General features: G+C 38.4%; 1 protein-coding gene across 1 annotated transcript; it reads right to left on the reverse strand.

The window, feature by feature from the left end:
• Window positions 1-876: 876 nt before the first annotated feature.
• On the reverse strand, window positions 877-2874 carry LOC308648818 (MAP/microtubule affinity-regulating kinase 3-like; the record flags this gene model as incomplete). Its single annotated transcript, XM_081293861.1, has 1 exon — window positions 877-2874. One exon carries the CDS (start codon window positions 2872-2874, stop codon window positions 877-879), a length of 1998 nt encoding a protein of 665 aa, XP_081149987.1.
• Between the last annotated feature and the right edge of the window lie 11837 nt (window positions 2875-14711).

Consider the following 14711-nt stretch of genomic DNA (forward strand, 5'->3'; position numbering starts at 1 on the left):
AGTGTTTTTGAAATGTTCTGTGACAAAGCCAAAGGCTGTCTTGGGAACTCTCAGTGGGAAAGCACCCCTTGAGACGTCCCAGTTGCTATGGGAACCATCTGTTCAAACAGAGGTTCTGTGACACTCATGGAGTTCTTCACTTCTTGACCATGAGGTTTGGATGCCAGGTGTGGGAGTTAGAAGTTTATCAAAGCAAGCTGGTCATCATAATCGGGTTGCCCCTATTTATGACCCTGGTTGGGCTTGCTTTGCACAAACTTTCTCCCAAAACCCCTTTCATTGATCACACTGAGATGGCTTGTGGTCATTGCACTCCACAGTGTAATAGCCTGTTTGGGTCCCATCTCCTGCCACCTGCAGGGTGGTTGATTGAGGAAACCAGATGAGGGGCCATGGGGGATGAGAAAAGACAGAAATCCAAGGGGTGAAAAAGCTGGAACTTGGTGTCCATTACACTCTGGTAGAGTGCAACGGTCAGGAGCCAGCTCAACACGTTTGTTACACAAGTTTTATCCTTAAAAGGTTTTTTTGTGTGTGTGTGAGAAAATTTGGACAAAGCCATCAAAACCAATGTCATATGTATGACCAGTCCAATTATGAGTAGCAGCTTTTGCCCATAACGTTCCACCGCTGAGCCCTGCCACCTGAACCACAAGTTCAAGAACTGAATACCTCCCTAGGTGGAACAGGTCTTAACCCAAGTAACTGGGCAGTCTTGACCAGCGCCTTGCATCAAGAATTCCCACGAGGGGCATCACCTCCCGGGACAATTAGAGAAAACCCTAATTTAGTCACTGCTCCCAACAATTGCCTAGATGTTATTCTATATGTCCTGAGGACATATAGAAGCAGCAGTGTTGCTGCTTCATTTTGGTTCTAATGACTGGGTTCCAGTTGGAGCTCACTGGCAATTTTCGAAGCCGTATTTTTGAAGGCCTTTGATTTCTTGGATATCGGCTTTAATCGGACCCCGTTGAGAGATAGTCTGGGGAGTTTACATACCTCCATCTCCCACTGCACCACTTCCTCGGTGTACCCATCTCCATGGATGCAGAAGAGCAGAAAGGGCGTCTTGTGCATATACTGGCAGTTGTTGGCATCCAGCACCCTGCGGATTTCCCTCATGATGTCACTGGGATCCATGGCACTGGTGATTTTCATGCTCCAGGTGAAGTGCAGGGAGCGAGGTTTTGCTTGTTGGTTCTCCTTTCTCTGCTCAGCAGAGACATGATGACTTGAGCCCTTATATCTCAGGGTCTTCTCAGACTCAGCTGGAGGCCTTCTTGTGAATTTAGATGTAAAACCACAAGTGGTGCCTCTCGGAGTCTGGGGCAATTCTTCAGCTGGATGGAAGCAGCTGGGTGAGGCAAGAGGACCTTCGCGTGTTGCAGTTTGGCATTCCCGGGGCTGGCGGTGGAACATTCGACGAAGGGCACTGGCTCTGGGGAAGCAGATGCAGCCCCGGGTGGAGGTACTTGGGACACTGTGGGTTGAAGTCGCTGGAGGGCTCTGAGCAGGGAAGGTGCTGTTGTTCTGACCATTCCGGCTAACTGAACGTGTGTCTGCTTTTGTTGTTTTGCGGCAGATATACTTACTCCACAGTGTCCTCCCTCCAGATGGTGTGCTGCTCTTGTAGGCAGCAGGCATTTTCTTGAATTCAGGAGTCTCCAGCTCCTTGGGACTGATGGTGATCCCAGGTACGGGCCTGGCTGGAGAAATTCCCTTTCCTCCCACAGCACTGCCGCCGGATTTCTGGGAGGCCATTTGATGTTCTCTGAGGTGACTCTGGGCAGTGCTGGTCGGATATGGCCCAGTTCCAGCATGGTCCAGGGACTGTGTCTGCTTCTCAGTGGAAACGCTTCGCTGCACTTTGCGTTGAGGAGGCCAGCTGGTGCTCTTTCTGAGGACCCTGCTTGGCTGCACCTTAGCCAACGAGATGTTTCTGTGGGAGACGGCCACCCCTGGACCAACAAAGGGTTGGAGGACATCAAGGCCTCTGTTGATCCACCTGTCTCCCATAATTTCGGCCAGGGTGCTTCGCTTAGTTGGATTGAGCACCAGCAAGCGTTTCAGCAGATCTTCACATTCTGTTGACATGTACAGAGGGATTCGGTATCTACCTTGTAGCACCCTGTCTCTGATTTCTCTGACATTGTGCCCAACAAAAGGAAGCGACCCGGTGACTAGGGTGTACAGAACCACGCCAAGACTCCACACATCCACTTCTGGACCATCATACTCTATGCGCTGGAAGAGCTCTGGAGCTGCATAGGGCGGACTGCCGCAAAACGTGTCGAGTTTACACCCAAGTGTAAACTCGTTGCTGAGTCCAAAATCGGCTAGCTTGATGTTCATGTGCCCGTCTAATAACAGATTCTCCGCCTTCAGGTCTCGGTGGGCGACCTGCTTTTGGTGACAATATTGGACTGCAGACACGATCTGCCGGAATATAGACCTTGCCTCCTCTTCCTGCAGCCTTCCTTTGTTGGCCAGATAGTCCAAAACTTCCCCTCCACTGGCGTACTCCAGGACCAAACAGAGTGCTTTTTCGCAGTCCAGAGCTTCATAGAGCTTCAGGATGTGTGGGTGGTCTAACATCTTGAGGATTCTCACCTCTCTGTACATCTTTTGGAGGACTTGTGGCTTCAGATGTCTCTTATCGATGATCTTGATTGCCACTTCTTTATCTGTGACGACGTGACGGGCCAGCACGACTTTGGCGAAGGCCCCCTTGCCGAGGGTTTTCAGGACTCTATAATCTCCAATGCGAGGCTGTTCACCTGCAGAGGAAGCTGTGGATTTTCGGCGCTGTGCTCCAGAGTGCCCGGTCTGGGAGGTGTCTTCTGCCCGTCTAGCTCCATGCGAGGGGTGCATGGTTTGACCCAAGTTGATGATCGATGGGTCTGGGTGTCACTGGAAAATTTAGGATAGGTGAGGGCTAGGCAAGGACAGGGGGTGGGGGAAAACAAGGAGAGAGTTGGAGATGGGTTGGGGAAAAAACAGCCACAACTGCCTTTTACCAACAAATATCGTGCCCAGTTCAAAAACTCGCTCTGGGAACATCAAAGGCCAAAAGGCAAATGAGGAGTGGTTCTAGGTCCACTCATTTCTAGGATTCTCATTCTATTATCTCCTAGGCAGTCAATGCAGTCATAAAGGTACTGACTGCATAAAGAGGGGTCATATGCACCCTAAGTGGACCAAGGACCCAGGCGCTTGGTCTGTCTAAGGAACTTGACAGTTTGTGGGTCAAGACCTGATGAAAAAGAGAACTATTTTTTTTCCACAAATATTCAGCTGGACATAAACACACTTGACAATTCAATTTGGACGGTGAAGTTGATTGGTGAAAGCACTGGGGTTGTAAGAGTGGTCCACTTTACCTTTTGAATATAACCCTGGCTGCTTATTTTAAAAGGGAAATGTTTTTCTTTCCCCCTTCTCCCTTTCTCTCTCCCTCACCTGGGGGCAGGGAACAAGATTGCCTTGAGTTATCTGTTCTCCACAGGAAGGAGAAGTCACCAGAAGAACTAGGAAGTGATGATCTCCCAGATAAACTAGTTAATCATAACACACCATCAGGATGCACCTGGGAACCCCTGGTCAGGGCACACCTGGAGTGGAGCCTTTGAATAGTCTCCTTAAAAACCCTCTGTTTTCCCTGATGGGCAGAATCAAATCTTCTGGCACAGGAGTCCCCTGTGTTTCCCCTTTGCTGGCAAAGCAATAAACCTCCTTTTACCTTGATCTCAAAACCTTCTCCTCATAATAATGAGGAGCAATAGCATGGCCATCAGGGACAAGGCCCAGGTTTTTGGTAACAGGTCAGGGACCCAGGCTCTAGTGTATTGCTCATCTGCTTTTTTTCTCTAGTGTCTTTCAAAAGTCTTCAAACCTCCTTTATTCAATAATTGTAGGGGCCGCAATATGCAAATACTAGCTTCACCTCTCTTCTTTGTAAAAGTTGTCTTGCATTTCTGCCAAATACCTGTATCTTTAAAGGAGATTATTAATTTACTTCAGGTACTGAACATGTTGGCTTTTTAATATCAGTAAAGAAACAAAATGTGTCACACATGTGGCCAGTTAAGACTTCGGAGTCATTCTCAAAATCAACCCGGGTGCAGTTTCAAGTGCAGCCGTAGTCCATCTGCTGAAATTTTATTTCTTACCCTATGGCATGAATTTTGGAAATTAGGTCATTTTGTGAACAAATACAAAACATTCAAAAATGTGCCTGGCATTTGGATTGTACTCATCAAATACTTGTGGAATAAATGGTTTACCATTGCTTTGTGTTCTTAATTACAGAAAAATGTGTGTGTTTATAGGGGCACATGCATATTGCTGCAGCATTTCCTTGTTAATAGCAGTCTTCTTGTCCATATTGAATGCTTTCACACATTATATTCTAATAGTGCTACACACAACTGGTGTCAATTTAACTGTGTCTACCTTGTGTTTTGTATAGAGTTCTTGCTGCTTCGCCCCTTTTAACTCATTTTTCAAATAGATATGTTTTTTTCTCTTCTTTTCTCATTGCTCCTCCCTAATTTCAGGGGAATAGGATTAGCTTTTTCCCCATTTCAGGCAGATTTATCTCTCCTTGAGTTCACACCCACCAAAGGAAGGAAGTAATCCACACATTGGGGATGGTACCAGAAGATCTCAGAAATCACTCTCTCCCAAATTAACAAGTGAATTACAACTCCAGACAGGGATCATTTGCAATATAGCCTTTGAATTTCCTCTTTAAAAGCCCCCTCTTTCTGATTTTGTACAGTATCACAGCATTTAGGACCGGAGTGTCCTGTGTTTCTCCTTTGCTGGCAAAGCAATAAATCTTGCCTTTCCTTTTTCTCAAAATGTTGTCCTCATTATTGGATTGGCATTGGGGACCTAGGACTGAGCTTTCCACAATATCAAGATGATATAAAGAATTCAAAATTCATTCCTATTTACAATCATCTGATCGGTATCATATGAGACCACCAGATTTTTAGCATAACTTTTATATGATTTCCCCCATTTAAATGACTGATACTGTGAATAATTTTACCTTTTCTCAATAATTCATCTTCATCTTAACAATATCAATAAGTGGTAATTGTTTAATGTCATTTTAAGGTTTTTCATCTTAAGGACCTTCCATCAGGGGCTTTCATTTGATCTGATAGATTGTTTTCTTTTTATTTCTTGTTTTATTGATTTTAAACAGCCACTGACAAACTTAAATTATTTTGTCTGAGTTTTATGGGGTGACCAGATAATATTCAAACTGAAACATTTTGATTATGGGACAAAAAGGGCACAAGAAATGTTCAATAATAAAATTATGCATTTTTATAATATTTTATATGGGATGATAATTAGCTTTATTTTCTCAGTATATCTATACAAATGATACTGTTAAAAACTTATGATTCTACTAAAACAATAGTTCCTTTTAAAATAAATAATGGTTTTATTTACTATAATGTTTCTAGTCAAAAACTCATTTAAAAAACCATTTTGTAACAATGAAAATACCACAAGTCTGTATGTACCAATGTATCCTTATATTAGTCATAAACTATTTGAATCATATGATAGTCCTTTGCATACACCATGTTCTTTAATCAGATTCTTAACCTCATGTGTTCCCTAATATCATGTCACAAGTATGTTTCTGAACAATATATTTTCAAACCATGATCTCACTTAAAAATTTCTATACATTTTCTAAAATCTTGATCGTAGTTTACCATTTCTTTGTATTCTTAATTACCAGAAAAGAGAGAGAGAGAGAGAGAGAGAGAGAGAGAGAGAGAGAGAGAGAGAGAGAACGTGTGTGTGTGTTTGCGCACATGCACATTGGTGCAGCATTACCTTGTTAATAGCAGTCTTCTTGTCCACATTGAATGCTTTCACACATTATATTCTAATAGTGCTACACACATCTGGTGTCAATGTAACAGTGCACCTTGTGTTTTGATTAGAGCTCTTGCTGCTCTGTCCCTGTAACTCATTTTTAAAATACATATTTTATTCTCTTCTTCTCTCACTGCTTCTCCCTAATTTCAGGGGGAACAGGATTATGTTTTTTTCCCCATTTCAGGAAAATTTCTCTCTCTTAGAGTTCACACCCACCAAAGGAAGGATGTAATCCAGACTTTGGGGATGGTACCAGATGATCTCAGAAATGACTCTCTCCAAAATTAACAAGTGAATTACAACTCCAGACAGAGAACATGTAGAATGTAGCCTTTGAATCACCTTTGTATAAGCCCCCTGTTCCTGCTGATAGGCAGAATCACAGCCTTTGGGACAGAAGTCTCCTGTGTTTCTCCCTTGTTAGCAAAGCAATAAGCCTTCGTTTTCTTTTTTCTCAAAACCGTGTCCTCCTTATTGGACTGGGCTTTCAACCATATCAAGATGCTACAACGAATTCAAAATACATACTATTTGCAGTTAGTAGACAGGTATCATTTGAGCCTACCACATTTGTACAATAACTATTAAATATTCTCCCCCATTAAGTGGCCGATACTGTGAATACTTTAACCTTTTCTCAGTGACTCATGTTCACCTGTGGCAACATCAATAAATGTAAGATTTCAAGCCTCATGGGCCTTCCATAAGGTGCTCTCAATAGAGGTCTGACAGATTATTTTGTTTTGTTGGTGTTGTGTTTTGGTATTAAACAACCACTGAAAAACTTAGATTATTGTGTCTAAATTTTATGTTGTGACCATATAATTTAAGATTTAAAGTGAAACATTTTGAGAGTTAAAAAAGGAGGGGCATAAGAAGTAGTCAACAATAAAATTATACATTATTTGGAACATTTTATATGGGCTGATGATCAGCTTTATTTTCTCACTATGCCTTTACAATGGTATAGTTAAAAACTAATGATTCTAGTAAAATACAACAGTTCCAGTGAAAACAAGTAATGGCTTTATTTAATACAATGGTTCTAGTCAGAAACTCATTTTAAATAAAATATTTCATGCAAATTAAAATTCTACAGTTTCATAAGTACCAAAGTGTCTTTAAAAAATATAAAATCTTTATATTGGCTATAAACTCTTGAAGAATGATAGCTCTTTGTATACATCCATATCCATGCTCTTTAATCAGATTCTTAACCTCATGTGTTCTTTAATCTCATGTCAGAGATATTTTTTTTCCGAAGAATATATTTTTAAAGAAGATCTCATTTAAAAATTTCAGTGCATTTCCCACAATCCTGGTCATGTTTAAATTTTGTGATTAATATTATTTGCCTATACTGATTTTCTCAGTCGACTCTTTTCAGCATATTATATTTTTAATCAGGAAAACAATCTTTCTACAATTACTGATATCCCTGTTAAACTCAGTGACAATTATTATAAAGAATATCTTAGATTCAAATTTTTATTTAAAAATGTGTGCTTACTTTAGCCAAGTATTTTTATAGGTCTCCCTTCTCTTCAAAGTGCCTCCCTTCATCTAATGTTTTCACCATGCAAAATATGCTAACATGTTATCTCTGTTTATGATTCTTTTTACATTAGTGCCAAATTTAGATGGTATAAATCTATAATCTTTATTTCATGTCAATAAGGCTGCTATGATTTGATTCTGTGTCCTTTCCAAAATTCACATTGAAATTTAATGTCACTGAAAGAATATTATGAGGTAAGTTTGTTGAGGTGATGAGGCTCTGCCCTCATAAGTGGATTATGCTGTTATGATGGGACTAGGATTTCATAACAGGGCAAGTTAGTGCCCCCTTACCCTTCTATACCCTCTGCCATGGGATGACCCGGCAAGAAAGTTATCACCAAATTCTATCTCATGGATCTTGGACTCTCAGCTTCCTGAACTGTAAAATATAAGTTTCTGTGATATGTTACTATCACAGCACAAAATAACAGAATCTGTAACTTTCTAATTAAAAATAAATGTCCATTACAATCAAGATTCCAAACAACAATTTCAGAATTTCCAAATTAAGACTAGAGAGCCTAGGCACACATCATTCATTTGTTGAATTGGTCCCTTGATTTTTGTAGGTAGAGATTTTGTTTGCAAGCTTAGTGTTCAATAATCCAAATTTGCTAAAAAGATTCAAAAGATGACCTTTTTAAACATTCAATTGATTGGATATTTTGATTTAAGATTTCCAACTGGTTTTAGGCAAAACGCAATAATGACTTGCCAGGCTCATTTCCAAAATATTTGATACTATTTTCCAAGAGGATTCACAAAGTTTTTATAAGTCTCAAATATTTGTAAAATCTGAAAAAATCAAAATGAGAATAAAAAGCACAGTTCTGTGCTGAAGTATTTTTAATAGTTTAATTACTTAGATATCAAAGTGTTTGATATTTTTCACATCTATTAATTTGATGTGTTGACTATTGCAGTTTATTTGGATGTAGTTAGGAGCTATGTTTTCAGAAATGCCGATTCCAAGTTCATGTCTGATAGTGGATTTCTTAATTTAGCAAGAAAATTGCTTTTACCATTATGCCACAGTCCACTAAAATGGGCCTCCTTGTCATGATCACAATAACAAGTAAATTTATCCGAAATCTTAAATGTTTTCACCATTTTCATAAAGCAATCATAATACTCTCAAATGTCTCATCTTTTTTTATTTGCTCTAATTGGTACACATGATGGTACAATAAATTTTGATCCATCCTACATCAATGGAGTACAACTTCTCACTCTTCTGCTTGTACACAAAGTAGTATCATGACATTCACGTAATCATATATGCACATACAGTAATTATATCCAATTCATTCTATTACCCTTCTTATACCATATCCACTCCCTTCCCTTCCCTTCCCTCTGTGCAACCTCAAGTACATCTATTCTTCCCTAGCCCCTACCTCCTTATTGTGAGTTAGCATTCACATGTCAGAGAAAATCTTTAGCCTTTGGTTTTTTGGATTCACTTATTTAGCTTAGCATGATATTCTGCAGCTCCATCCATTTACCTGCAAATGACATCATTTCATTGCTCTAAGGCTGAGTAATATTCCATTGTGTATATACACATTTTCTTTTTTTCATTAAATTATTTATTCTAATTTGTTATACATGATGGCAGAATGCATTTCATTTCATAATGCACATATGAAACACAATTTTTCAAGTCACTGGTTGTACACAAAGTATTTTCACACCTTTCATATCCTCAAATGTGTACTTAGGGTAATGATGTCTAACTCAAAGGGTAATGATGTCTAACTCAAACCACCATCATTCCTACCACATTTTCTTTATCCATTCATCTGTTGAAGGGCATCTAGGTTCCATAGTTTGGCTTTTGTGAATTGAGCTGCTATCAACATTGATGTGGCTGTGTCACTGTAGTATGCTAATTTTAAGTCCTTGGGTATAATCCAAGGAATGGGTTAGTTGGGTCAAATGGGGCTTCCGCTCCAAGTTTTCTGAGAAATCTCTATACTGCTTTCCATAATGTTTGCACAAATTCGCAGTCCCACTAGCAATACCTTTTCCCCAAAATCCTTGCGAAGACCTCTACAATAAAAACTATGGAATGCTAAAGAAAAAAAAGTGAAGAGGACCTTAGAAGATGAAAAGTTCTCCCATGCTTTTGAATAGGCAGAATTAATATTGTCAAAATGGCCACTCTACCAAAAGCATCACATAGATTTAATGCACTTGCTATTAAAATCCCAGTGACATTTCTTATATAAATAGAAAAAAACAACTATGAAATTCATTTGGAAAAATTAGAGACTCAGAATAGACAAAGCAATCCTTGGCAAGAACAGTGAAGTAGGAGGCACCATAATACTAGACCTGAAACTGCACTACAAGAGCCATAGTAACAAATACAGTTAACTTGTACTAGACAAAGGCACCAAAAACATTCATTGGAGAAAAGAAAGCCTCTTCAACAAATGGTGCTGGGAAAACTGGAATTGCATATGTAAACCCCTATATCTCACTCTGCACAAAATTCAACTCAAAGTGGATCAAAGACTTAGGAACTAGAACAGAGACCCTATGTCTAATAGCAGAGAGTGGCCCTAAATCTTTACCAGGTAGGCTTAGGAATGGATTTCCTTAACAAGACTCCTAAAGTATAAGATGTAAAATCAAGAATCAATAAATGGTATGGATTCAAACTAAAAAGCTTCTTGTCAACAAAGGAAATAATCAATAAAGTGAAAAGAGAGCCTATAGAATGGGAGACTATTTTCACCACATGTACCTCAGATAGAGCATTAATCTCCAGGACATAAAGAGAACTCAAAAAACTGAACACCAAAAAACCCAAATTATCCAATCAGTAAATGGGCAAAGGAACTGAACAGTTTACAGAAAAAGAAATCCAATCAATCAACAAATATATAAAAAGCTGTTCAACATCTCTAACCATTAGAGAAATGCAAATCAAAACTAAGATTTCATCTCACTCCAGTCAGCATGCCAATTTTGAAGACTATAAGCAATAATACATGTCTCAACAGAGTGAAATTCTGGATGAATTTGTTTTCATATCTTGAAAGAAAAATTATAAATCATTATTAGATAATTTCTGAAATTGTTTTCTTCTGTTTTGACTGATCCTTAGTTGAATGTTATTGTTATGAAATCATCACATTTCAAACATCTTTTAAACATGAAGCTATTCCTTTATTGATGAAATCAAATGCAATAACAGGAATACATGTGGTCATAAAAATTCTGAACCAAAAATGAGATTAGTACAGGACAATTATTATTCTCAATGAAATGGTGTATCTCAAGAATAAATGCATAAATTCACATTCTGGAACTGCATGCATTAAATACCTTTATGTTTAAAAATGTCTAACGTTTTGAGTAGGTACCAATGTTTGTTTACAGTATCCATGTTTTCTGAGTTTCACATGATCAGAAGTATCATCAATTCAAGCCCCACGGTGAATATAAATACCGGTAAACAAGCTACACAATCATCAACTTTCTTGACTTCCAGAAATTTAGCCCTTAACATTTATTATCCACATTCAATTTTTTTTTCAATGTATTTCTGCTAAAGGACATACTGAAAATAAAATGTTTATCAAATCATATAATGAATTATATAAGGCAGTGAAGTGGAACATACTTGTAATCCCAGCAACTTTGGAAGCTGAGGCGGGAGTATCACAAATTTGAGGCCAGCCTCAACAACTTAGTGAGACCCTATGCAACATAATGAGAAGCTGTGTCAAAATAAAAGAAAAAGCAAATTCATAGAATATTATTTATAAAATATACCCCCAAATTATTAAAGATAATTTTCCCTTTTAAAAAAGTTATTCCTTTTTAAAACTTGGTCATGGTAAAAACCAATGTTGGAAACTTTCCCCATCCAGGTTGATAAATGTCAGTACATTATGTTGTGCTTCACTTGATGTTCTGTTCTCGTGGGAAAACTGATGTATAGAAGAAAGGTTTTTATTATAAAACGTTAGATGCTGTATCACAATAATTAAGCCATCAGGCAACTTTGTATGGGAGTTATGGCAGCCACCTTCCCAGCTGGAAGTTATTGAGAAGTTTACTATCACTCAAATGCTTGCTTGAAAAATAATTTTTAAATAAATTTAATATTTGAAAATATTTGGGAGTGCTGGGGATGTGGCTCAAGCGGTAGCACGCTTGCCTGGCGTGGGCAGGGCGCTGGGTTCTATCCTCAGCACCACATTAAAATATTGTGTCCACCGAAAACTAAAAAATATTAAAAAAATTCTCTCTCTCTCTTAAAAAAATTAGGAAAGTAAATTCAATGAAATGCATTGAAACAGTCACTGTTCAATCCACAGAAGTAGTTTTGGTCAATTATCAAAGTCAAGAGAAGCAACAGGTTTCTCTAAGTACCCAATTATTGAACTTTATGAATAAGTAAGTAGAATCCACCTGGCACAGAGATCCACAGCCTCTTAGGAACCCCAAACACACTTCATCAGGAGAGACAAGGCTGGTGTGCACAGCTGAAGGAAGCCATTCACCTTCAGTTTCCTCACTGTTCCCTTAGGGTGCATGACAGTTCCCTGTCATTATGCCTTCCAGTCACATTGCCCCCTCAGGGTACATGGCTACCTCCTACTTCCTGCTAGAGACACTTCTCATCATTATGCCAGTTTGGCAAAGTACAGTTTACCTAATTATCTATTCCAAGGATGAGGCAAAGATGCTCTCTAGGCTTGTGCCATTATTATGGATCTGATGTCCTTCTGTCATTCTGTGAATTTGTCACAGGAGGATTCAATTCAGCATCAAATCCTCGAGTGTTTCTGGAGCTTGAGGAAATGTCACAGACCACCTATTAACCATGTCCCTCCATAGATAAAGTTAAAGTGAGTAAAATAAGCATCTAAAGGTCTGGGAAATGTTGGCTACTTCTGATTCATCTCCATTCATTTGGACCTTCAGTTTCTTCTTATTTACAATGACTTACAGTAGATCCTTCCAAATTACAAGGTCTGATTCAGAAGGCTCTTCTTGAGCTAACTTACTTCTATATCAATGCTACCAAATGCTCTCTTGCCTCAAAATTTCAATTACTCATGTATGTTCCAATATTTCATGAGAGGACCCGATCTTGTGGTACATATTATTTCATGTCATTTTATCTTTAATAGAAGTTACTTTTCTCAAAGTATAAAAGGATTCAAATTAGTTTTATGGAATAAAAGTGTAAAAATGGGATGGAGGAAACACTAAGTAACCTAGAACCTCAACTCCAAAGAAAACCACTGTAGCATTTCCAGCTCTGGGAGTAGCAACATCAGTATGTGAGTGGGCATCTTTTTTAACTGCATCAGGAGAGAAATCTAAAAGGAGGAATAAGCTAAGATTGAGAGTTACAGCAGGCCCTGCCCACCCCTCTCTAAGGGGAATGCTTCCAAGTCTCAATCTCAGGAGGTTGAGCATCCATGTTCTCTATCGAGTGGACACCTACCCACCATCATCTTGCAACAGAGTACCACAACTCTGGAGTCACCTACCAAACTGTCTCTAACACACACACACACACACACACACACACACACACACACACACACACACAAAAGCGAATAACAGGACAAACCAAGACGCCTTCTCCCATGCTCCCTTTTTACCATGTAGTCTCTGTACTTCTCATTCTGATGGCTCTATTTAGAGACTGACTGGAGATTACATATATTCTCATAGCTGAAAACAACCATGGAAAGTGAAACTTTCAAACATTCACTGTTAATCATCATGTTTCCTCAAAAACTTCTTAAAGGCAATATACCAATGACATGGGAATCTGGGTTTTAGTAGAAAAGTGGATGGAAGATATGAACAAGGGTATTCAGCTCCTAACTCAGGGAAGTAGAGAAGTGGAGATGCATTTTCCATCTTCACCACCACAACACCCCCAAACTGGAAAGAGATTGGGAAGGACAGTTTCAATGAAGAAAGGCAAATTTGCCCTCTGTAAATTGCCTACGCCTCCAAGGCACAATAAGTCCTCTCAGCAAAAGCCAAATGTAAAACCTGATCTAGAATTACATAGAAGAAATGGTTTTGAATTCACTGGGAAAAAATGTTGCATTTTCTCCCCCGTAAAGAGTATGTTAAAGAACTTCAAAACCATATTGCAGATAAGCCTCTCAATACTTTTAATGATCCATGAAGTTATGAGATAGGTTATCTGATAAGCAATTTTTACTTTTTTATTAATATAGTTAATGGACAAAATCAATTTTTTTTTTTGCATTTCATTCTGTGCCTCTTGGATGCCAACATTAACTCTGATTTGCCTAGTAAGATGCATTTAGACCACAGAGATATCTTGATTTCTGAAAGTAATATAGAACTTAGTTCTATTGGCCTTTTTCTCTCAATTCAAAATCATCTTAAAGCTAAAATATTCTTGGTATTTGTTCACATTTTACTGTGTTTTGTACATTTAAGAAGTTTTCATTGTGCAATTCTATATGCTGCTTGGCATATTTGTCTAGAGAGCTAGAAAAAAAACTATACACTTTGAACACAATGTATGTGAACATAATGATAATTATAGGCCTGCAAAGACTTTTAAATAAGCAATGTATAGTATTGGTAAGAATATCTGATAATGGTATTTGAGTAGTTCTTATTTGTTAATGAAAAGTAGGCATAGCTTTGGGTGGGGACAAGTCTTCTTTTGCCATTCCATTTACCCTTGAAGTAGTTAATGAAAATGTAGAAACTTAAGTTGCTGTAATATGTGAGTACCTCAGAAAATATAGCAGTTAAGTTTTCAATAACAACAGCCTCATTCCAATATTGGATGGCAAAGATAAGTTGTTTACTTCCTTGGAGAATAGAACTGTGGTAATCAGAGCCTGGGAAGGAACTAGAAGAAGAAGGGTTGAGGAGAAGTACAGGGGTGCAGTTGGATGAGAGGAGTAACTTCTAATGTTCTATAGCATAGTAAATAACTATGTTTGACAGCAGTTAAATATTACCAAATAACTAATAGAGTATTTTGAATGTTCCAAGCACAGACAGATAAATACCTAAGGATATATGCCAATTAAATTGATATGATCCTGACACATTGTTACACATTTTTATACACATCTTGAAATATCACCTGTGTCTCATAAGTATGTACAATTAGCTGTGTCGATTAAAAATCAAAATATATATTTTTAAGAAAGATTTATTATTTCTTCTGTTAATTACATGATTTGTGAGAATCCCTTTTTAAT

Source organism: Spermophilus citellus, assembly GCF_964194105.1.
Source record: "Spermophilus citellus genome assembly, chromosome: 5".
In the NCBI taxonomy this organism is placed as follows: Eukaryota; Metazoa; Chordata; class Mammalia; order Rodentia; family Sciuridae; genus Spermophilus; species Spermophilus citellus.